The sequence below is a fragment of the Hoplias malabaricus genome, chromosome 2, assembly GCF_029633855.1.
Source record: "Hoplias malabaricus isolate fHopMal1 chromosome 2, fHopMal1.hap1, whole genome shotgun sequence".
In the NCBI taxonomy this organism is placed as follows: domain Eukaryota; kingdom Metazoa; phylum Chordata; class Actinopteri; order Characiformes; family Erythrinidae; genus Hoplias; species Hoplias malabaricus.
Window position 1 is genome coordinate 58,889,393 of NC_089801.1, and position 25,912 is coordinate 58,915,304.

The 25,912-nt window shown below is 36.4% G+C and overlaps 1 protein-coding gene and 1 long non-coding RNA gene across 2 annotated transcripts; one reads left to right on the forward strand and one right to left on the reverse strand.

Moving 5' to 3' along the window:
* The first annotated feature begins 931 nt into the window (after window positions 1–931).
* On the forward strand, window positions 932–2,176 carry LOC136686627 (uncharacterized). Its single transcript, XR_010800341.1, has 3 exons — window positions 932–1,030; window positions 1,620–1,937; window positions 2,097–2,176. It is a non-coding gene; the product is annotated as an uncharacterized lncRNA (long non-coding RNA).
* A 13,121-nt stretch (window positions 2,177–15,297) lies between these two features.
* Window positions 15,298–25,666, reverse strand: nlrp3 (NLR family pyrin domain containing 3). Its single transcript, XM_066660524.1, has 11 exons — window positions 25,609–25,666; window positions 23,462–23,554; window positions 23,103–23,330; window positions 22,541–22,576; window positions 20,506–22,306; window positions 20,181–20,354; window positions 19,917–20,090; window positions 18,991–19,167; window positions 17,110–17,280; window positions 16,953–16,999; window positions 15,298–16,761 (listed from the first exon to the last, which is right to left on the reverse strand). Exons 1-11 carry the CDS (start codon window positions 25,619–25,621, stop codon window positions 16,205–16,207), a joined length of 3,471 nt encoding a protein of 1,156 aa, XP_066516621.1. The 5' UTR covers window positions 25,622–25,666; the 3' UTR covers window positions 15,298–16,204.
* Between the last annotated feature and the right edge of the window lie 246 nt (window positions 25,667–25,912).

Sequence of the window (25,912 nt, forward strand, 5' to 3'; positions counted from 1 at the left end):
TATAGCATCATTACTGTAATTTTGGCAACCATAATTTTTTGCAAAAATGTTGACATTTTTATTTGATAAAACCATTGTAAATTAGAAGTGGTTGCAGACAATGAATGAATGAATGAAAAAAAATGTTCTAAATGTATAGCATTCTTACAACCATCTCAAATTGAGGAATACAAGAAATAAAATGCCTTTAATGAATACTGTGTCATTTCTTACAGTGTATATTTGCTGTAATTTTTCTTGTTTCCTGATGTTTCAGGTGGGGCCTTTTGTTATGATGTTAGTGGTTGCTATAATGGAAATTTAATCATCAGAGTTAAATACAGGTGGTGGATTTTTAGTGACTCAGAGAAACAATTCTGTAGATCAGAAGAATGTGAAAGTATATCTAACAGTACGGTTACATATGATGGAAGAATTTCTGTGTGCGACAACAATACACAGTACGTATTCACAATGTACATAAGAGAACTGACATCAGAACATGCCATGAATTACTGGTATGGAGTAACTACCTCATGGTACAGCATTGACTTAAAAGTGAAAAAAGGTAAGATTTGCCCCCAAACCTTATTACTGAGTTATATAGTTGAAGATATTTAACAGGTTTTTTTTCTCAAGTTCTTGTACAACACTGTGATCGGGATGTAAAATAAATAACTAATTTACAGGAAAGAGCCTTTCTTCTGTTAGTTAAATTGACTTTCTCTTTCAGATGCATATTGTGGCACTTTGATCACAAAGAAGAGCTTTTCAGGAGGAACAGTGGATTTAATCTGCAGATATTCCACCAATGTTAAAGAAAACCTCAAAGCCATATTCAAAGCAGAAGATGGTTTAACTGTCCCAAAGAAGCTGAGCTCTCAGTCGAGGAGGTTTATTAAGGGAGACATGTCAAAGGCTAGTCAATTAAGTGTGAGCATCAGGGATGTGAAAGAAGGAGATGGGGGGGTTTATTTCTGTGGAGTGGTGATTAGCGGTTATCCAGTGGAATATACTTCCCTCGTGTCAAGGATAGAGCTTCATGTTTTTGGTGAGATACTTGATAAATAATATAAACATATAATTTACAAAAAAAACACACTCCTGTACATCTTAATACAGCATGATGGCGCAAAAATATTGTCGCAAACACAGTTCCAGGATCCTTGGGTTGTGGTTGTAGACCCCACCTCAGGTCCGTGACTGTGAGGACTGTGGTGTGTTTTCCTCCGGATTGCCCAGGTCCCTCCCATTATCAAAAAAAAAAAAAAAATGCTGATAGTTGGATTGGTTATTCAATGTTTTATATAGGTGTGAATGTGTGAGTTTGTGAGTGAGTGAATGTATGAGTGTGGGATGCTCTGTCATAGAGGGTTGCCAAATAAAGGGTATGTTCTGGATATATATATAGGATAGGAGGGGGAACAACAATGGAGAGGTAGGCAGGGATTTGGGGGGTTACATACCATGTACAGGTGGGTATGTTTGTATGGGTGTTTAATGAATATGTAATTAAATACATAAAATCATTCTGAAAATCTAGCACATGATCCCAGACTCTTAATGCATATAAGATATCTCTCCATATTGTCTTGAACAATCTTCTGATATCATTCCCTCTTTCACATTTCAATCCACAGACAAACTGAGTTCTAAACGAGTGGTTGCATATTTGGGAGGACGTGTCCTGATTCACTTCAGCCCTCTCAACAACAAAGCTGGCCTGAGATTCTTCTGCAAGGAAAAAGAAAATAAATGCAATACCATCAGAACCCCAATCAGGCCTAATGAGTGGATAGCAGATGGAGGGTTCTATCTATATGATGAGCCCAGGGAAGGGTCATTAAAACTGCTCATCAGAGAACTGACTTCTGAGAATAGGGGAAGGTACATGTGTGGAGTGAATGTATCTCCGTATGTAGTGAGGTACTCTGAGATCAATTTGGATGTGAAAAGAGGTAAGAACTTAACTATATGTGATATTGAGATTAACAAATATGGTATGAGTTGAGCAGTGAGGGATAAAATGACAACATTCACTACTCAAAATAAAGCACATGTTCATAATCTGATTAAATAAATACATGCAAAATGTAACTGTACATCATTTTGAACAGGCCCTTGTTGTGGGAAAACCCAGTCAGAAATTGTCTACGTGGGTAAGAATGTCAGCATTAACTGCACAGCGCCTGATGATCACAGAGTCATTCACATTTTTTTCTGCAAAGAAATGGATGATTACATCTGTGAGGACTTATTAGCTAATTCTTTAGGACGAGTTTCTATGTCAGAACAAAATCAAGCTGGATTCTTCGAAGTGACCATCACTAATTTGACCCTCAATGACACTGGAGTTTACTGGTGTGGATCAGAGGTCACACAAGAGGATTTCACCTTCAGGATTATGAATGTGAAGATAACTCTTAACGTGACCTGTAAGTTACTATAAATTATATCCAAAATATGTTATCCCTTACACTGAGTAAATTAATCTAATTTAAGCGTTTCCCATTGTGGACACAGTTTCTATAATCTCACAGAACAGCATGAAATAGGATGTTCTGGAGCAAATGCACATGAGCCAAAATTCATAAAATTCAAATACAGAGCTTTAGCTAGAGAGGTATACAGTCTCCCTGCCTGTAGAAATACTTTCTCCAAAGTGATACAACTCCATCCTGGACTTTTGGGATAAGCTAGAGTGGAGGTTATGATCCAGAGCTAATCCAACATCAGTACTTGACCTAACTAGTAATTCTGTGCAGGAGAATCATCACAGCTATGTTCTAGTAGCTCTTCTCTCTTTCCCAAGAGAGTAGAATATATTACCCCCTGCTAATGCCATTCATTTCAGAATGTAATATAATGTTAATAAAGCAAATTTGTCAGCCACTCTAAAATTTTAAAGCCAACATTAAGGTTTCGGTTTTTCTCTTAAAAGCAAAAACACTTTTGCAAAAGCATGTAGGTGCAAAGCACACTGTGCCACATGTGTAAAGACAGGAAGTTTATTTCAATACTTGCTCAAAACCACAATGCTAGCCTAAGACTAGTGTGCAGAAATAACTGCAGCTGTCCATGTGAGATTCATGTGACATTTACAGTCACTGCAAAATATGACCTCATTTATGTCAAAATCTCAACACTAGTCCGTGTAGATTATAGGTCTCATGATGAGATTGATTTTTTTTTTCATTTGTTTGTATTAGTTTTAATAAACAATCTGTTTTAATGCTGATAAAAAGCCTTAATTTATTGGCATATGGTTTAACTAAGTTATATGCATCATTTCCTGAAAAAATGAAATGATTTTCAAAAAAAAATTAAAATCCCTTAAAAGAAGTACAACCATCTAAAATTGTTTTAAAAGTCCAAATAAAAATCTTATAGCAGTCTCATGATGAAAAATATTAGAAATATCGACTAGAGTAATGTGTGTTTTCAATATGTGACTGCAGATTTAATTATTTATAATAAATCATTTCTGTCTCAAAATTCAGCACTAACATCACCTACAACAGATGTTTCACCTCCCTCTTCACCATCAACTTATACAAGTCTTTGGAAGGAAATTCTCTTTGGTAAGTTTTTAGACATTTGGTTTTAGGGATATACACTGATATTGTAATTAAGAATTAAGTTACAGTGTTCATGTAGAATGAGTATAAATACAACGCACAAAAAAAAAAAAATAGTCGTAGTACTCATAGCATCAAATATTTATGAACAGAAACATCCAGTGTATGTCTATGGCCAGCTGGAACAAGTAAAAGAAAGAGTAAGTGCCTGTAGTAATAACAGAATTTACAACAAAAATTTCAAATTAACTATCACAAAACCTAACATGTCAAAATGTAATTTACAGAGCTGTGAATAAGTGGAAATCCTTATCCTTCTCACTGCTTAAAATTAAAGGTAAAAACATGTCTAAAAATTATTAAAAGTACTATCAAATGAAAATAAAAAAAAATTGGGTAAATGGCCCCATGGAGGCTGGAACAGGGCTGTGTTCTGGTTTCAAGAGTGTAGACATTTAGCAAAAAAATAAAAAATAAATTTAAAATATTCCTTATGTGATTTTTGTATTTCAAATAGCCTTTTCTACAGTTATTGTTATTTATGTATTAATTTTTTAACTTTTAAATATTGTTCTAATGAACATTTTCATTTTTGTGTTTGCCTTGGACACCAGGTGGAATAGCAGCTATTGAAATAGTAGCTAATGGAGATCCAAAAAATAGACAAATATACTCTGTTTTAGAACAGTTTATTTGTTTATTAATAAACATAGCACATTTGTGGTAGAAGTTTGAAGAAGCAAGACATATTGGCAATTTAACAATTTATTCATTTAACAAACCAAATTAACAAATTTGGCAAATTTTTCATGGGCGCAAACCACATACTTAACTTTACTTCTCATCCCACAAATGCATGTTCCTTACAAATGTGACACCATTTAAAAGGGAAATTAACAGGCTTCCCAACATTATAAGATTCATTCCCAAGGAGCATTGTTACAAAAAAGAAATAATCTACCAAACACAGATTTCCTTACTTTTTGTGCTATGTGTATTTTAAGTGTCCCCAATTTCCCAATGAAGTGATACAAAGAAAATAGACATACAATAGCATAAAGGAAATAGAAAAAACACAACATAAATGTGTGAGCTAGTGGCACTCAGTATGTAAACAAATTGATGTGTAAATGGAAGCTTTTTATTGGTAACAGACTGTAGAGTGTGTACTTGCTTTCCAGACAGTGCAGGTTTGATTAGTTTGCCAGCTCGCTGGTAAAAAACATTTTTTGAATCTGGTGGTTCTGGCTTGGTGGTTGGGGTACATATTTTGAAATGACAGAGGTTGAAAGAGAAAGTGGCTGGTGTGTGTGGAGTCTGGGCAGATTTTACCACCCTCTGCAGGGCCTTGTGCTCAGTGGAAGCAGCGGTGGCAGTGGAAATTTTAAATATGAACTTCAGATGAATATATTGACTGATTGTTATGGGAAATCCAGATCCACTTATCCAAGCCTGTATAACACGACACCCTTTGGTGGCTTGCGGTTTAAATCCTGGGTGAATTGAAACAGCTAGCCAGTGAGTCATGTTTGTGACATCACAACACAAGTGATTGTTTGCATGCTGAATGCTGGAAATAATAGATAAAAATATTCTGGTTGTTTCTTAATTTCCAGGATCATTTATCACTGTCGGCACATGTGTATTTGTGGCTCTGTTGTTTTTTGGAGGACACAAAATGAGACTCAAGATCCAAGGTACTGCATACACTTCATACCCAACTTCCACAACTTAAAAAAATCAAAATTACTGCAAATTAATTGTACTACTAGAAATATTCCAGAATATCTCATGATTTTTTTTGATTAAGAAAATAAATTAGATTAACCAGATTAATAGATTAATCATCTTACAATGCTCAGGTACATTTACCTATTTATTTTTCATGCATTTTCCTTTTGTGCTTCACAGGCTCCACCCAGTCTCCAGTCAGAAGGGACAGTGAGCTTTATGAAGAGGTAAGTTCTTGCAGTATTATATTTGTCTTTATGGTTGTTGATATAGTGTAATATATATTGGATTTATGCCTCCAGTGAAGCTATCTCATGTCAGATTTATTTTGTGAAAAAAGCCACATTTTAACTTTAACTGTCTGTTTCTTTTGAGAGGGTTTTATATTGTTAGTGTTTTGAAGTTTTAATTTCTACCACATTATATTCTGTTTGTTTCTCTCTCAGGTTGTCCACACAGTGTGTGACTATGAGGACATTATAAACATGAAACATCATCCAGACTCTGACAGTCAGGTGAATACTAACAATTATCCAGGCCTTATCTCTTCAGACCAAGATAATTCCAAACAGGAGGGATACCAAATACAGGACCCCACTTATTGTACTGTTACTTTCCTGAAGAAAAAACCCTCTCCTTATAGTTCTCCCAACTCTGAAATTGAATGTGTTGAATATGCCACTGTCAAATACCAAGCAAAATAGTACTAACTGTTTGAACATCTTTGAATGAAAGCATAGCAAAATGTAAATATTTCTATTTCAGTGAAAATAAGAACATTTGACACAAACCCATTCTCTGCCTATATCATATTACCTCTCTCCTGTTGGGCTAGCTATGATAGAAATATTAAACTGATGTCGGGTGATGGTGTTCTGATCCTCACTTTCGGGTAAAATCAGAGTGTCTCTTGAATCTATTGATATCTGGCTGGGTGAAGAATTTACAAATTATGAATCAATGAATGGATGAAAGGATGAAAGAAAAAAAAATCCTAATATTATGTTTGCCATGTGCCTTTTTTATGGCATTTTTCATTTTTAAAATCTCTATAAACTAGATCATGCTTTTGTGTAAAAATTGATCAAATGTTTTATGTTGGGAATTTTTGCTTATTTATGCGATTAAAAAAGTGTCCAGCTCTAAAATTCAGAAATTATTACATTAGCACCACTAAAAATATTTAAAATTTTAGAAAGTGATCCTTGGATAATTCCTGATGGGTCATCTTGACTCTTTCCTGTTACCTTTAAATGCAAAATTGCACCAAAACACTTAATCTCATAGACGTTTAAAAATATTGTGAATGTGGTCAGTACTGAATATTGGGCGGTGGTGTTCATTTATATATTTAATTATTTTTATATAACTTGTAAAATAAAATGAAATATAAAACCATAACAAAATCACAGCGTTTGTAAATTGCTTTATTTAATTTGGATAAATTAATCCATCTCACATAAAGACAAAGAGCCAGAATCCACATAGAATAGAGTAGAGGCTTCTTGAAGGCAGGTTTGTACGTGTGTAGGTGGAATAGTGTCTGAGAATCAGGAGAGACTCTGTAGAAAGACAGAATGCCAGCTGGCCAGTCCAGAAACACTCAGATTCTATCTGACTGACAAACAGGATGTCCATAAATGTCTGTAAAATCTGAATTATAGCAAGCATGATAACGGCTGAGACTCCAGGACATTTAATTCATCCCTAATAGGGCTGTATTATTATATAAACCTAAATGATCTTCTTTCCTCTGGATTTCTGGATAGGTCACACCTATTTTAGGGTCATAATCTGTAATCTCCACCTCTCAGTAACAGCGATTTGAGAGACTCTCTTTAAAAAGCACTTGATCAAACACATCAAATCTGTCTGGATGATCTGTGTAATCTTGTCTCTTGTTCATTCTTGTAAACTTTCTGTTATCTTCTGACAGAAAGAAAAGATGTTTGTATGCTGTGTTTCGGTATATTGGCAGTCACCAATCGGCTAGTCAGATACTCTGATCAATAACCATGTCTTAATGCTATTAAATAAACATACAATGGAGTATTTTCTATACTTTGCAAAAAATGTACCTAAAATTACAGATAGTCTTAAAAAGTAGATGAAGAGAAACAAATCAGACAAATTATACAAATATATTAGATTTGTTCATTTATATACTGCGGTAAATGCAATATCACATTCCTATGTGTAGCAGTTACATTGCATTCAGTATCTGATGTGAACCAATTTTTTGCAGAAATCTTTTAAACGTGGGGAAAGCCAATTTATGTTTAATATCCTTCAATTTCAGCCTTGGGTGATCACAAATTTTTGACCATGTCCTTAGACAGATAGATATATAGAAAGCTAAAAAAATGAGAAGTGAACTTACACTTTTTAATCCCTAGTTTGATGAAGGGTTCACCTTTTGGGTCCATCCTAAATTTAGGAATGAGGAATAATATTTAGTTAAAAGCACAGGCAATTTTCTCCAACATTGTTAGTAAGGATACATGAAAATGTACAATTCACTCACCTCTGTATAACTTTAAAATGTGAATCCTCCAGGCTTGCAGACAGAAGCTTCTCTCCTGATTCTCCTGGGTGATTATAGCTTAGATCCAGTTCTCTGAGGTGAGAACAGTTTGATTTCACAGCTGAGGCCAGAGCAGAATAGCCTTCCTCTGTGATCATACAACCAGACAATCTGCAACCATAAAATAGAATTGATATTTAAAAAAAGAATAATTATAAGTGAAGGGATTTAAACTTATTTCAATTTTATATTTACAGAACCAGACAAAAAAAATATATATGCACTTGTTTACCATCATTTATAGCTACAATACCAGCAATTTCATCAATTTTTTTCTAATAGCATGTTGTTTTGATGGAAAGTAAACTGTATATTTTATTTAATGTCTTATGGTACTGGGTGCGGCCTCAGACTCACCGTGAGTCTAACAGACTGTATGCTGATTTCCCATACACCAGCCGTGGTGCTGGGGAATCTGGAACTGGGGCAATGGTACTGCAGAGTACTGGCTTAAGATCTTTAATAAGGGCAGCACAACAGATAGTGACTCTGTCACAGAGCTCCAGGGACCTGGATGCTGTGTGTTGAAGTCCCGCTCCAGGTGACTGCCTGTGAGGAGTTTGGTGTGTTTGCATGGGTTTCATCCGGGTGCTCCTGTTTCCTCCCATGGTGCAAAAGTATCTGGATTTACATTTGAGTACATATTGAATAGTTAATTATTTATTCTGTCATCACTGCAACTTCAAAACTTAGCCCAACCAGTCAGTGGCTGTGTGTTAAGAAGTGATAGCTAGAGATTTTACAACTGATCACAGAAATCCAGAACTAGACTCCAGCAATGATACTGAGGGCCCCAGAAACAGAAGTTCCTTTGAAGAGGACACACTCTGAGATTCGACTGAATTCAAAAGAGGAACTAAACCCTATCTAGTCTGGACTTGATGTTGTGTTATAGGCACAGCTATTTGAGATGATTATATGGTCAAACCTTGATAAGATGTTTCCATACTGAAACCTACACTGGCAAATTGAAGTTACTAGAAAGGTATTTGCAATAAGGTGGCCAATAAATGTATGCAGGGGATAATGTCCATACGTGGAAGAGGTACAACACAATTAAACACCACATTGTTTGGTTTGATAATGCATTTTGTGCTTTTATAAGGTTTTTTGACTGGTTGTAAATTATCCACACCAACTGTATATTATCCAAACTGAAACACATTTGTATTACTAGTCCAAAAGCAATGCTATTTTTCCCCATTGGGCATTCATTGTGTGCAGAGGTTTGTCACAGTTGTGATGGAAATTTGTTTATTGAAATGATTCGTAATCAATAGAGATATTTAATATTGTTTTATTCCTAATTCTCTGTGTGAAACAGCAGACTTATGTGTGTATGTGTGTTTCAAATAACAGCACATCGACACCTTCCGTTCAATCAACTCCTTTTGTCTCCAGACCAGAGAGGGGAGACAACCCAGACCAACTGAATAGAGGGGGTGCACAGAGCATGTCTGGAAAGGTGTTAGAAATACAAAAGAGAGTAAAAACAAATGGTAAAAGACTTGGAGTCATATTGGGAGCAGGATACATTGAAAAGTGATTGAAATGTAAAAGAGCAAACAGATGGTAACTTCAAAAGGAGTTCCAGGTATAAGAGACGCTAGTTGAGAAACAGCCAGACAGAGAGGTGCGCGAAGCATCCTCTCTCAGTTAATAAATTGTTCTTTTACTTGAAGCCGACTCAGAGACTCATGTCATAATTTTCCACCACACAGTGATACACATACATTTGTAACACGCAACCAATACCATCTGGTATCAAAGCAACCACCTAGCTACCCTTTAGCAACCACAGTTGCACCTTAGCCATCATAAGGATATACTGTAACAACAAACAATAAACACGTCTAATAGCAAATGTGTAGCAATCACCTGGAAATGTAAAAACCACCTGAAATAACCACCATAGCCACATAATAGCCACTGTTTAAATACCATAGTAACCAGAATGATTTTGAATGAATTTTGATTTTGTGGTTGTTTAACAGCAGCCTAGCAACCATCTCTAATGCTCAAGTGATTCTATGCTTGCACATAAGCTGAAAAAAATGACTGATTATCTTCAGGAAATTTTTGGCACGCAAAACCGACCTTAGTATACAAAACAATAAAAAATTGTGTTATTTAAGGTAGTTTTATAGAATGTTTCATTAAAAATAGGGATAAAATATTTGATCTAAAGTATTCATATAGGTTGCTCATTTAGTTGCAGTTTGAAACAATACAAATATAATTAAAGGTTATGGTAAAGTGCATTTTAAATATTTACATTTATCCTACATTTTATTTATGCTTTGTTGGAATTAAAACAGGCAGCACGGCAGTCACTACTGTGGCTTCAAGCCTGAGTTTGGTGTGTTCTCCCTGTGTGGGTTTCCTCCGGGTTCTCCGGTCCAAAAAACGTTGGAAAAAAACACGTTGGTAGGTGGATTTTCTAATCAAACATGTCTGTAGGTGTGAGTGAATGTGTGTGTGTGTGTGTGTGTGCGTTGCCCTATGAGGGGCTGGCGCTACCTCCAGTGTGTGTTCCTGCCTTGTGCCCAGTGATTCCGGGAAAGCTCCAAACCAACTGCAACCCTGACCTTGATGGGAGGTTACAGACAAAAAATGAATGAATGGAATTAAAACATGAAAAGAAAAGAGATAACAGAGGATGACACAAAATAAGCCATGCCTATTTTTGCAGTACTGGTATCAAGAACAAACTTCTGGACAAAAGTTTTTAGACACCCCCTTCCCCCAGGAATTTGTCTGAAATTAAGATTATTAAACTTTTGTGATTTAACAGCAAACTCCATTATTCCACAGAACACAAATAAAATTTTCCACAGCCTAAATGAGCCAGCTCTCAATCATGAAAATTAGCATGTTCTACACTTACACTGAAAGCACATGTTCTGTAAATATGTCATTTTGGTTTAATAAACAACGCTGACCACTAGAACAAAGCCCACTCTTCTACAGTTCACATCCCAAAATAGAGCTGCAGTAAAGCGGGTCACAGCAGAAATAGGTAAAACTGTTCTGGACCTCCTCTCACAGCCACCCAAGAAAACACACATCTTTCATTCATTCATTCATTATCTGTAACCGCTTATCCAATTCTGGGTCCAGAGTCTACCTGGAATCATTGGGCGCAAGGCGGGAATACACCCTGGAGGGGGCGCCAGTCCTTCACAGGTCAAAACACACATCTTCCTTTCTTTGTGATTTCTGCATCTGTTTTCTATTCAGAAAAATTCTTATTCTGTATCGACACCCCAGTAATGAGTTGCTTCCTATTTTCTATCTTCCTGTTTCAAAATGAAAAGTGAATGGCAAAAATACATATAAACATTTTTCCTTTCTACTCACTGTCACTAATCATTGTCCTGAAAGATTACAGCCCAACGACCAAAATAGTCTCAAGTGTCTCGCAACACAGTGCTCCCATTTTGACTTCAGGCTTCCTGTTTACACTTTGACCATTTAGTGTGTGCGTGTGTGTGTGTGTGTTGGGGGTTGGGGGTGGGTGGCTGGATGTGCTCATGTGTGAAAATGAGCAAAACCCATACATATACCATGGTGGCAGTAGGAATCTCATTCTTTTACCTCTTCATTTACATGCCTGTGTCATTTCAGCATATTTTGCAAGTCAGGAATGAGTTGGACATTGTGGCGTAGTGTTCAAGGACTAATGATTTAACCATTCATTCCACCATTCACTTAATAACTAATACATTTGTTAATTCAAAAAGCACACCGAATCCTCCTCAACCTACATATGGCTTTCTTGCATTTAAACATATGAAGTACATATATGTATATGTCCTTAAATACAGTTTTGATGGATTTGTGTTCAAATCTTAATATTTTACCATCTAAGTTTTTGTGACTAACTAAAAGTACTTTTTGCTCAATTCCAGTGTAAGGATTTAGCAGATTCCTTTTGCTACGAGTTGCACTGGAGCTTTACAGAATAGTGATGGCTTGCCGTCACTGCAAAATCAGTGTTCCACAGCTTCAAAAGCTGGGTGAACAATGACACTCTAGTCAAAATCTGGCATTCAGCATGTCAAGCTAATTTATGGTTGCTCCACACCTGAGTGTCCAAGTCCATTTCTTGGCTTTTAATAACACACAAAAAAAAATCCATAAATGGCTTCCTCTGTCTGCAAAGAGTGCATACCTAAAATTGTCCATACATGTCTGATATACAGTGCAGGATCTAAAACTGAGCAGCCCATGACAGAGACACTGTTGTTGCACAGCAATAATGTCACTGCTCAGTCCCTCACTACAAGTAACCAGTGTTCACTTCACTCAGATCACATTGGATGACATTGACATTGATGTTTTATTTTCATAGATTTATTAAATATTTTTATAAATCTTGGTATGTTCATAAAACAATAATATACAGGGCTCTGATCTCCATGAATGGTTAAACCAGAGCATTTCCTCATTTCAAGTTGACCCTTTCCCAGCTAATATAGAGAGGATATTCTGTATATTAATTAATTAATTCATTCATTCATGGTCTGTACCTGCTTATCCAGTCCAAAGTTGTGGCTGGTCCAGAGCCTACCTGTGGGAACGCACCCTGGTTGGGGCACCATGTCCTTCAAAGGGCGACACACACAGTCACACATTCACTCACAGACCTACACCTATGGACACTTTTGATTAGCCAATTCACCTACTAACATATATTTTGCATGCTTGGGAGGAAACTGGAGCACCCGGAGGAAACACATGCTGACATGGGGAGAACACACCAAATTCCTTGCAGACAGTCATCGAAGGCAGGGCTCAAACCCACAGCCCCAGGGGCCTGGAGCTGTGTGACAGCAACACCACCTGCAGCGCCATCGTACATTTTAAAAAAATATTAGAAAATATTCCAAATAATTGTCATGTTATATCTTGAAAGTTGATGAAGTTTTTATAGTAATAATATCGTAAATCCATGTGACCTTTATTTTTACTCTCTGCTACCGTACATTTGAAAATGGAAAACGTAAGACAATTGAAATCATAATTTGTTCTGATGTTTCATAAATATATTCTCATAAAAAATTGCACCCAAAAGGAAGTGTCATATTACAATGATATCTGGAAAGAAGATAAAGTGGTAATCACTTTATTTTAAGGTCTGCCACTTAACTGTTTATTAACTTTAACAAGTGATTAATTAATGATTAACAAACAGTTAATAGTCACTTACTTAAGATTAACATATTTGTAAGAAAGCTTACAAACATGTTATAAATATATTTATACAATATGTTGAATACTGGCAACTAAACAGACATTCGGAATAACCACTGCAGGACATATCACTATTACTGTAGATATCAAGGATCATGGTGTTTGTTTACAGCAGTTTTTTTTAATATCGTCATGTACAAATGACATACCATTAGGAAGTGCTTATTACTGATATAGTTCATAGCAAAAATACAGTAATGTTGTTGCATACTGACTGGTCATTGTAAATGTATTGTTCATTCATAGTGACTTCTGATCAACAGGACACCCAAATACAATGCACACATATTGAAAGTGAGTAACTACCATATTAGACCAGTCAGGATTTACATATTTTTAACCCATTTATATTCTAGGGTCAGCATGCCGTTTAAAAACATTTGAGGTCTGTTTGCAACTGAGTATTAAAATGCATGAATATTTAGTACTATAGTGGAAATAGCATGCACATGTTGCGATGGCATAATCACTTCATAGCGGAGTCAATGATAATTAATTATTATTTTATTAATAATTAATTATTTAATTCATTTTGATAAGCTTTGATAATGTTTGGGAGTCATTAAATAATATGTAGTGTCTTTACCTGTCCAGTTTTAGCTTAGACAATAGGTCATCATGTTAGATTACATATTATATAGCAGAATCAGGTAGAATTATTATTAATGAATTATGCTCATTGACCCGCCGTAGATTATTGGCTCTGAAAGTGAATCTGAACTAGAAGTAATAATTCTATACAAGAAAGGTGCACACACAAATAACCAAGGATTGGTTTTATCACACAACTGGTTTATTAATGATAATATTGAATAATGAATATTGATTATACATTCATATTATGAAATTGATTACATTGATACATAAGGGAACTGGGAGATTAATATATGAGGGAATTTCTCTATGATAATTACCCTAAATTCTAGAACGGCTATGTTTATCCCAGCAAGTATTCAGCACCACTCCTGAGTAATAAAATAAATGAAACCATGTGACCTTACATATCCCAGGAGATACTGGAGACTGGAGACAGTTGGGATCATGTCGCTGACGCGCTGTGCTTTCCGACGCGGGATTTGCTTCGTGGGCCTTGTAGAGTTGCAGTCATGGGCATTCCTTTTCTCCCCTTTTTCAGACACGGCGACCCCTCTGTTCTCTGTGGGGTTTCTCTGTCATCGCTGATCTGCCGCCTTGTGGGAGACACTTCCCTGCCGGTCTCTCCTGGGCAGGTTTCTCCTCATCTCAGAAGGTCATTATGAGGGGGTGTGTGGCCATCTTCTTCGTTGCTGGTCCGGAAGCTTTGTCGCCCTTTTGAGGTCTAAGGTTTCCTTCATGCTCTGGGTGTGGTGTTGGATTTTTGCTAGATTTAAACTATAGCTTTTCTTAATCTATAGTTTTCTACAAGAGATAAAATTAAAATAGAACTGTTCTATCTGGACCACACCTGAAGGGCCCAAGACTGTTTAAGGAAGCCATGGGTCTGACACCTGCAGAGGCGCCTGCCATGAAAAAGGATTAAAAGAGAGGAAAATGTGAAGTGAAGAGAGCCAAGGAGAAAGCCAAGAAGACAAGATGAGAAGGTGTGTGTCATTTGGTGCCACTGGGTTTAAACCAGAGTTTAGAAGACCTGCCTTAAAGACCCGATTGGTCCTAAGGGATGAGGATAGGATAGGATTGGAGCCTCTCTTGCTCCTGATTGGCTTTTGATTGTTCAAATGGAATTAATTTCAAACAATTGTGTACATAGGCAACTTGTTCATCAGGTAAGCCAAGGAATTAAGGAATGTGATTATTTTGTTTAATAATCTTTCAAAATGTGTGAGAAGACAGTTTTAATCAAGGTTGAGTCTGTATTCTGAATTCTGCATTTCAGAAGAGTTGCATGATCCTCCAAAGACCCTTTCGTAAACTTTCCTTAAAAGGGCCTATAGTGTCAGTTTTATGACTCTCTGACACAGACCTTCAGACACCAATTTGGGGCCAGTTCTTGCTGAAAAGCCTCAAATTCCAATCTTGGCTTGGTGTGGCTTGGGGATGTCTCTGGGTATTTAAAATCACATCTCAGAAAGTCAAATTTCTTATTAGAAATTAATATTCATCATATCACACTACAGTACAATAAGTACATTAGTAAATAAACAGTTAATAACCTATTTAAACAATCTTAAAATTATGTTAAATAAATGCATTGTATTTTGCAAAGTTGTAAGAACTTATAACTGATATTTTACTATTAAATAAGTAATTGTTAATTATTTGTTAATTGTCAATTAAATGCTTGCTTAAAGTAATTAACAATTAAGAAGCTGACCCTAAACATAAAGTGTTACCAATAAAGTTTACCAGGAACAATAAACCCTAAAATATTTAAACTGAAGTGGGCCATATTTATTGTATATATTGTATTGTATATGTATATATCTCAACACTGTCCAGTTAAAAACATGTATCTACATTTTTTTTGTGGAATTATAATTTACTACATTATTTGTCTTTTTACATTCACTTCCACTGACCACTGAAAGATATTTTTTTCTCTACTTCTGTAAAGTTATTAATTTGGTATATATATATATATATATAGTGTTGAAGGCATCCATATATATGCATATATCTGACTCTTCAAAGCAATCAAGCTCTTGAGATGACATTAGTACATCAGTATGTGGGAAAGTGTAGTCCTACAGGAATTGCACACCAGAGTGTGTTTGTGTTCAGAAAAGGTGGGGCCACTGGTTACAGGACTTCATTAATCTTCATTAATAATAATTCTGTTAAAGTGAAGGTAAAGGTGATCTGGAATAGTATGACAACCACACCATGAAACCAGGCTTTCTGTAGATGGAACACATGACAAAAATCCATTCATCCATTTGATGAATGTCTTCCTCTGTAAAATCTGTGTAGGTCTCCATGTTACTTGCATGGCCTAGTGTGAACCCTGAATCATTCTGATGTCTTATGATGTCAAACCACCCTCCAAGTGTCATTCCTGACAGTGAATTATATTTGAGTGCAACTATTTATTTGACAATGAGTGTATTATATTTATCAATAAAATATTATATTAGGTGTGTTAATCCAATTCACATAAAGTCAAGGAGCCATAATCCACACAGAAACCTGGAAACAGAGGCTTCTTGAAGACAGTTTTGAAGGTGTGCACATGGGAAACTGTCTTACAATCAGGAGAGACTCTGTAGAAAGACAAAATGCCAGCCGGCCAGTCCAGAAACACTCCAATTCTGTCTGACTTCGTGCAAGGAGGTCCATAAATGTCTGTGTACTCTGAATCATAACGAGCATAATAATGAGTCTTACTTCTGCCAAGACTCCAGGACACTACATTCATTCCAAGCTGGGCTGAAGCTTCATGCACTGCAAGGTCATCTTCCTTCCTAAGGATCTCTGCATAAGTCAGACCTATTTCAGGTTCTGAATCTGTGATCTCCACCTCCCAATAACAGCGGTCTGAGAGAGACTCCCTACAAAGCACTTGAGCAAACACGTCAAATCTCTCTGGATGATCTGGATAACCCTGGTTCTCATTCACTCTTGTTACCTTCCTGTTATCTTCAGACAGAAAGAGATGTTTGTATGCAGTGTTTCTGTCCAAAGTGAGCCTACAGGAGTCTGTAGGGGAGAAATATATAGGGGAATTGAGAACAATTTATGTCAGCATATTTGTAGGCAACTCTTTTAATGAGCAGTCCTTTCAGCAGTTTTAAATGACCATATATTCAACTTAACAGTTTTCATTAGAAACAAAGCAATGCTCCAAAAGCTGAGTAAGCAGGTGACTTAATATGACAGACAGAACGTACATTTTTTAATCCCTGGCTTGATAAATTGTTCACCTTTTGGCTCCATTCTGAAAAACATATCAAAATTTTAATTATTTCCGGAATTTACATATTAGCAATAACAGATAATGTCTGTAACTACAGTTATCTTGAATAGACACACTAGACACACACTAACCTCAGCAAAACATTACAATGTGTATCCTCTAGTCTAGCAGACAGGAGCTTCTCTCCAGATTCTCCTGGGTGATTATAGCTCAGATCCAGCTCTTTCAGATAAGAGGGATTTGATTCAAGGGCTGAGGCCAGAGCAGAAAAGCCTTGTTCTGTGATCATACAGCCAGATAATCTACAAACAAAAACAACATTGGTTATTTAAAAGTATAAATATAAGTTTACTTAATAATACATTTAATTTTTATAGCACCTTTCTAGTGCCCAAGGCCAGTTTAAAATACAGAGAGTACAGAAAAAACACCAAAGCCCTACAGAGATTACAGAGTGATAAGAAAAGCCAGAAATGAGCACAGAAACAGAGAACCAAAACAGGCTTCTACTATTGGAGTTTAAGGAAATACCAGCTCTAATGTCACTTGCTGAAAATAATGTCCCCTTGGTCAAATGTCCCAGCCCCAACATCAGCAGCTAAAAAAAAATCAACATTAACAGCAGCATTCGCAGCCATTATCCACATGAGAAGCCAAAAGGCTCCTTCAGTCAAACGTCCCAGCTGACAATGCAGCACAAACAAGCCGACTGCAGCAAAAAGAGTTGCAGAAATGTGGCTTCTAATGAACAGCAGGCCTGGTTGTTAGCATCAGTGATAACGGGCAGGCAAATGCCAAGTGAATCTGAAGAATCAGCAAACAGTTGCAGAGAAGGAGAATGGATACTTTGCACATAAATACAAAATAAACTGAAACAACTGAAAAATAAACAGAACATGATTTAACTATGAGTTACACGTGACAAAAAGTCTCAGGCAAATATCTGAAATGAGCATGTTCTTGGCCAGAACTGATGTCAGAAATTCATTTAAAAGAGAATTCCCTTGAAAAAAAATGTTTAAATATATACTTACAAAACCTAATGAAGCTAATGATGCATATACAGTACCCACAAGTCCAATGCCATTTTTTTCTAATATAATGTTGTTTAATTATTCTAATTATTCCTAATAAATAACCCTTATTCTAAATGCTGAAAATGCCCCATTGTAATTAATTACAACAAACGCTCAAAACAAATGAACAAACCTGCTTTAGTAGTGTTACGGCAATTGCTCTAAAACTGCAAGGGAAGCTCAGCTTCCCCTAAAATGTAAAAAAATAAGTGATCAAATATATTCTGTTGTGTGTACATGTCAGTGAATAAATATGCACTACAACGCGCTCAACTTTTCTTCAGAATCAGCTTCTTATCACTGGTAAAGACGCGGCTTTCCTCTCAAAGTGCTTTAAACAGTGAGAACGCTGAGTGTCCACAGAGTTCAATAGCGAAGCAGCGAAGTACAGCGAAACGAGACGAGTCATTGGATAAATGCTGGGCTTTGTCCCGCCCATCGGACGCTCAGTGTCTCTGGGGGTCTATGGGGCAGTGGACTGGCCTCGGCTGGCCCGGACGCTCAGCTTCTGCATGATGATTGGATGATCTGTCTGAGGCTGAATCCCTTTTTGATTGACACCGGAATGAGAGAATCAGTGATCCTTTGGTGTAAAGATTCGTGGGAGCACAGGCGGACACACTTCACATGGGCCAAGGCCGTTTAAGCAGCCTAGCTCTGCTGGCCATTGAGAGGACACTAGTCAAGTCCCTGGAAAAGACACCTTGTTGGTACGACAGGGTCACAGATCATTTTCTTGAAAAGGAACAGAGGGTAGAATTTACGTTAAATAAACCGACACATTTTATGATGTAGGCCGAAATTGAGCTTCCCCTCCTTGAAAGACCAGCATCTGCCACTGATCCTTTTAACTACGTGAATTTCTTTGGAAGATTGTAATGAGATTTACAGTTACATCACCCCTTATTGAAATCAGAACATTTTTACAACACTGACCTCAGGATCTCCAGTCTCCACTTTGGGTCCTCCAATGTGGAAGAGAGCAGTTTTATTCCAGAGTTCTGCAAGTCATTGTTACTCAGGTCCAGTTCTCTGAGATGTGACTTGGAGCCAGTGTTGAGAAATGACGTGAGGGCTTCACAGCTCTTCTCTGTTAGGTTACACCAGGCAAGTCTACATCGGACATATGGTCAAAAATCACACATATTTCAACATCCCAGGTAAAAATGTAGTATTAATAATGTAGTAGGATTAAAAATTAATAAATAAAAATTAATTTAGGGCATATTTACAATCTAAACTATATAGAATGGAGACATTTTGATTGAATAATTAATACATTTTCTATGTTTTATTAGTATATCAATAGCTCTGAAAGGTGGATTCAGATATACTCCAAGTTGAAAAAAGTCTCTTTTTGAAAAATACAGATTTAGTAGAAAAAAAGATACTTAGGTATAAAGATAGTACATGTTTTATTAAGTGTATTTTAATGGTGTCTTAAAATAATACCATTGGTACTATTAATTACATTTAAGTATATTTCTAATAGCACAAATAATATATAACTAAAATACCAAATAGGTAGTCCACTAAAATTAGCATACTTTTAGTAGATTAACCATGATTGCATGTACATATATTAAGTATACTTAAATTAGTATACTTCATAGTAAATTATTTTTCCTCTGGGATATTACCACAGCCAGAAATGCATAAAATTTACAAAAATAAATAGGCAATGAACCATAAACTATCAAATATCTGTAATTCTCTGGTTTGGTTCATTCAGCACCTTCTCGTATCAAGACAATTGCTAAGAAGTAACTTTGATTTAACGAATAACCAATACAGCATAAGCTTGTGGATATATGAACCAGACAAATATATTTCTAATGATACACAAATATATTAATTCTTGCCTCAGACTTTGTAGTTTGCAGCATGATTTCTCCATTCCAGTTAGGAGTAGACTGAGTCCTGTATCATGCAGGTCGTTGTTGCTGAGGTCTAGTGCTTTCAAATATATTGAAATTGAGCAGAGAGCAGAGACCAGTTCTGCACAGCTATTTGAAGTAAAGTGACATCTGGCCAACCTGAAAATGTGATAACAATAAATTACACTACATGAAAATGACAGCTCTAAGCTTGACTGAGTTGTATGTGGCTTTTAATTTCAAACTGACCTCAGTATCTCCAGTTTACAGTGCAGACTTTTAAAGCCATCGGACAGCAGTTTTGCTGCCTTTTCAAGTGAATAGTTATCACTCAGGTCAAGTTCTCTCAATGGGCAGTTTTCTGATTGCAGAGCTGCAGTTATATATTCACAGCTACTCTCAGGAAGTTCACAGCCAGCCAAACTAAAATAGAAGTATGTGAAATATTCAAAATAGAAAACATTAAAAATGAAAAATACAGTAATATAATGACTATTAAAGTTTAATTTAGTGTTTCAAAGATTTTTTTTAAATCCTACACTAATTTTAAAGGATAATAAATACTATAACTTACACAGCTTTTCTGCAGCACCTCACAGCTGGAATCAGTCTTTGGCAAGCTGCATTTAATGTGTTATATTTCTTTGGATGGAGTTCGTCCAGTACCACATCAGACATTAAGAGCATGTAGGCCATAGCCGAGCAGTTGGACAAGGAAAGACATCTGTCTGGGAGTGATTCTACATTCAAATATTTATTGATTTGCTTGTACAATGAGTTGTCTTTCAGTTCAAGCAAGCAAAAGTAGTGATTGATGGATTTTTCAGGGGAAAGCACTCTGGCATTGTTCTGCATTTGCCTGATGTGTTGGATTACTTTGCTGAGACTCTTTTTGGTGTTCTCTGTGTGTGGCAATATTCCTCTCAGGAATTTTTGATTGGATTCATGTGAGATGCCCAGCAGAAAGCGCAGAAAAAGATCTAGATGTCCTTTGTCACTATCTTTGGCCTTGTCAACTGCATTCTTTAGTAAGACATCCAAGGTAAGATTACCAGGAAGTTGATCATCAAAGAAAAACTTCAGGTCTTCCATGTTCTTGTTCATGTAAGCGTAGAACACATGGAGAGCAGCTAGGAACTCTTGAAGACTCAAATGTATAAAGCAGTAAACCTTCTTCTCATGAAGGACAGACTCCTGTTTGAAGATCTCAGCACACATCCCACTGTATTCTGTTTCTTCACTGATATCAATACCACACTCTTTCAAGTCACTTTCATAAAACATAATGTTTCCCTTTTTCAGCTGTTCAAATGCCAGCTTGGCCAACTTCAAGATCAGTTCTCTGTTTGATTCCATAAGTATTGTCATGTCTCGTTGCATTTTTTTGGCATATTTCTGGTCTTTAATGTTCATCTGTATCAACAGAAAGTGGGTGTACATTTCGGTTAGTGTGATAGCCTCTCCTTTGTTCTCAATCTGAATTTCCTGAAGGACACTAGCTGTGATCCAACAAAACACAGGAATGTGGCACATGATGTAGAGACTGCGTGAAAACTTTATATGGGAGATGATTTTTGAGGCTTCAGCTTCATCTGTTATTTTCTTTTTGAAGTATTCCTCCTTCTGTTGGTCAGTGAAGCCTCGTACTTCTGTGAACATGCTCACGTGCTCTGAAGGAACTTGGTTGGCTGCTGCTGGTCGAGATGTTATCCATATCAGGGCAGAGGGAAGCAAATTTCCCATAATGAGACTTGTAATTAATGAATCTACAGATGCTTTCCTGTGAATACTTCTTACCACCCTGCCATTGAAATCCAGTGGAAGACGGCTCTCATCAAGCCCATCAAAAATGAACGCAAGCTTTAGAGCTTCATAAGTTTTTGTTTCCTTTACTTCTTCAAGTTTAGGATGAAATTCTAGCAATAATTCATGAAGACTGTACTCTGTATCTTGAATCAAGTTAAGCTCTCTGAATGGAAGAAGGAATATGCAGTCTATATGCTGGTTGGCATCTCCCTCTGCCCAGTCAAGGATGAACTTCTGAACAGATACTGTTTTTCCAATGCCAGCTATACCTTTGGTCAACACAGTTTTAGTATAGTCTTCATTTTCCCACGCTTGACTGAAAATTTCATTGCAGCTGATAGCTTTTTCCTGAGATTTGTGAACCCTGAATGCTTTGTCTTTCATAATTTTCAGAATTTCGTGTTCATTATTAACATTTTTAAGTTCTCCTTCTGTGATAAAAAGCTGTGTATAAATCTTCTTCAGTTGTATTTTATTTTTAAAATCCCTTTTCCCCTCAAAAATACACTCTGTTTTCTTTCTCATGGTGTTTTTGTGACTCTCCAGGAAATTCTTCAGGGCTGATTCATCTGTTTCATACAAAATAAAAGTGGTGTTTATTCTAAGGAAAACATAAAAAAAAATCATATCTGAACAACCAACCAAAATCAACAATGTCTTCATATAAGCCAAAGATGAAAAAACTGAAACCTACAACAAATGTCCAATTAAATAAGTGGTCAAGTTGATCTAATGTTTATTATAATGTTTTGGCAATACTAAGCTCAGTGCTATAGTAAATATGCCAAATATTAGAACGATACCTGAGTGTATCCCTGCAGATTCTGTTCCTTCAGGTTCTGAAAGAAACGAAAGACAATGAAATAACCAAAGCCCCAGACAGCATACAATTGCTGGTGCAGTTGCTTAAGGACTATGTATCAACTGTAGCAATATTTATTGCAGATTATATGATGACAATTATTACCTGTCACTAACAAGCTCTGTGTTAAATTTTGTTGTTAAATTCATGCTTAAGATCAAACTTTAGTGAATAATTTTCTGTTAAATTTCATGATGTAAATGTTTTTTAAATAATAAAATGAACTCTTTTCAAGAGTTAGCTAACAATACCCACTGCTGCCCTCTTGATGTAATATAGCAGTCAGAATATTTGCTGGTTTCATGAAAATTGCAATTAGATTTATTTATTAAGCATTTCAGTTGTATTGTTGGAAATGTCAATTCACTATGTCAAGTAAGTATGGGCTTGTGAAAAAAGAAATCGGTAGAAATTAATATTTGTTCTGATGACTGCGTAATGACGGTGAGAGCTCCTAAAAATTGTGTTTCATCTTAATTGGATATCAAGGACAATTTACATACCATTCCCAGCTGTGATAATTCTGAGGACCGCCGGGCCATTGAAATGGTTGGCATTGAATGTTGGGACATTTACCACACTGCCATTGCTAGCATTAACCACAACAGAGCAAACATCTGAAGGAACAGCAGGACTCTGGACTGGAGCTGTCTGTAATGAACTGGAACCCACATCTGGATGATTTGAATATTGATGGTCCTCTGATGTTATTGACAATGTCCTCTGAGCATCTGGAGGACAGAAATAATTTTTCTTTATTTAAAATATCCACTCTGTAGGATGTTGTAATGCCCCAATAATATTACAGTGGTTATACAAGCAGCAAAACAAAACTTCTGGACAAATCTATACCCCATCTTACCTTGAGATAGTTGGCAATATCTCCTTCTCCAGAACCAAATGGACAGAACTATCACCAGGCATGCCAGCAGCAGCTCTGGACAACTTTCACTCACTGAGGAAAGAGAAATGAAATGCTCTCATTAGTGGAGTTCTAAAATGTAGTTTTCAGGACCCCAGAATCTGTAGTGTCACCGTGGCATGTTCTACCCTTTAGAAGTACTATAAATATATGGTAGAAATATTGGCTTACAATATTGACCCATATGTTAAGGGTATTGATGGGTATTAATTTTGTCAAAACAAAATAAAAACAGTAATGTTTAAATTTTAAGAGGTGTACTGCATTCAGTACATCTCCTCCACTCCTATAGTTCTGGTTAAAAATATACATACAGCCTTTGTCTATGTGGTTACAGCACTATTATTACAGCACATTATTTTTGCAGCTGTTCTATTTTGTGGCAGGTTGATTGGACAAAAACCTTTACACATGTGGTGCACAAACTTTAATTTATATTGAGTTTCCTAAAAAAATTGACATAAATTTACATGCACCTACCTAAAAATAATTGCAGCTGTGCCAAATCATCTCCTAAAATTTTTACCACAACTGAACATTTTAGCACCATTATTCTCATTGCCTTATGGAAAATACTTGTGTTTCTATACTAAGCCTGGGGGAAAGGTCAGTGATTCTACATTCATTCATTATCTGTAACCACCTATCCAGTTCAGGGTTGCAGTGGGTCCAGAGCCTACCTGGAATCATTGGGCACAAGGTGGGAATACACCCTGGAGAGGGCGCCAGTCACATTCACTCCCACACTTACACCTACGGACACTTTGGGGTCACCAATCCACCTACCAACGTGTGTTTTTGGATCGTGGGAGGAAAACAGGACACCCGGAGGAAACCCACACAGACACAGAGAGAACACACCAAACTCCTCACAGACAGTCACCCAGAGCAGGAATCGAGCCCACAACCTCCAGGTCCCTGGAGCTGTGTGATTGCGATGCTGCATTGAATGTGCAAGTAAATTGTTCGTATATCACTTTGAAAATATCTGGGTTCATCAAAATGTTTGTAGGTTCACACAAAATTTACACCTCCCCTTGTTAATGTGTAAACTTTACATAATATCTGAAAGTGTCATCTGACTGAGCTTTAAATAAAAGTAATAAAAAAATTGATTAAAGTTCACAAACAAAATAATCTAACAATTAATAAATAAATAATCAAACAAAACTTTACAAAACAGTCTTCATCTTAACAGCCTGTTATTCAGAGCCATTCAGAGCTAAGGGACGATTGTTTGCTGAATTATTTTCTTACTCATATGGTTAGAGAGTTACTTAATGTGGATTATTTCAGTATAAACGATTTTAGGGCCTGCAACTTGTGTAATCAGCTGAGGTTGTGCTGCTGTTGTATTTAACAGATAGCTCTGCACAGAGAACTTTAATGTATTTGGAGAGGATGTGGTTTATGGTTTATTAGCTGAGAGTGAGGACTCACAGGTTAGTGAACTATCGAGGTACATTCTTTTGTCTGTTAACTGAAAGCTTCCCAAACAGGAAGCTATAAGATGAAACACAGATCTTGAGAGGAAATAATCCCCTCTGGTCTGCACTGGACATGATCTCACAATTGTATTTTAACGGCACAGTTGAGAAATATTTAGATAGAAAATGACTTGAGTTGAGTCTCTAAGTTTACACAAGTAACATGGAGCTGTACGTAGTGGAAATCCAATATTACTCCTTTTAAAAGAAATGTCTACAAAGGTTTGGACGTTTTGTGTAAAAGAGTGTGCAGTTGTCCTCCAATATATCAAGAGGTTGTATAAACATTTACAACGGTGGACAGTTTTCTATCAACAAGCACCACTACTGAGCAGCTCCTGTACCTTGTGATCACAAGCACAGAAGCAGCTTATTCCTCATTTGCTTTTAGAACATTTGTAAAAAGTTGCTGTGAATTTTTACTTAGTTAATAAGCTAAACAGCAATAAACACCAGAATAAGCAAAGCCTTATCTATAGCTCATGTACAGAGATAAAACTGCAGTAATTCAAGTCACAAGGAGCATGATACAAAGACTTCTAAACGTGAACAGATCTGACTGTAAACTGTTTTATTCCATTGAGTTTAATTTCTACTCACAGTTAGAAAACATTTTCCTGAGAGATTACATCCCAAACTCCAAGAATTTTCAGCTTCTCTTCACAGACGACAGGCTACTACCTTCTCAATTTTACTTTCGTTTTCAATGTGAGCATGTGTGTGAGTGCGTGTACCAGGTAAATATAACGTTTTGGGGACCAACATTTTTACACACGATGTGGTCCTCACAATATAAATCTGTACACTTTAATGTGAAGAAAGGTTTTAAGCTTTACTTAAGGTTGGTTAAAGTTAGGGTAAGGCTAATAGCATTTATTGAAAAGTTAAAGATATGTCTCCACAA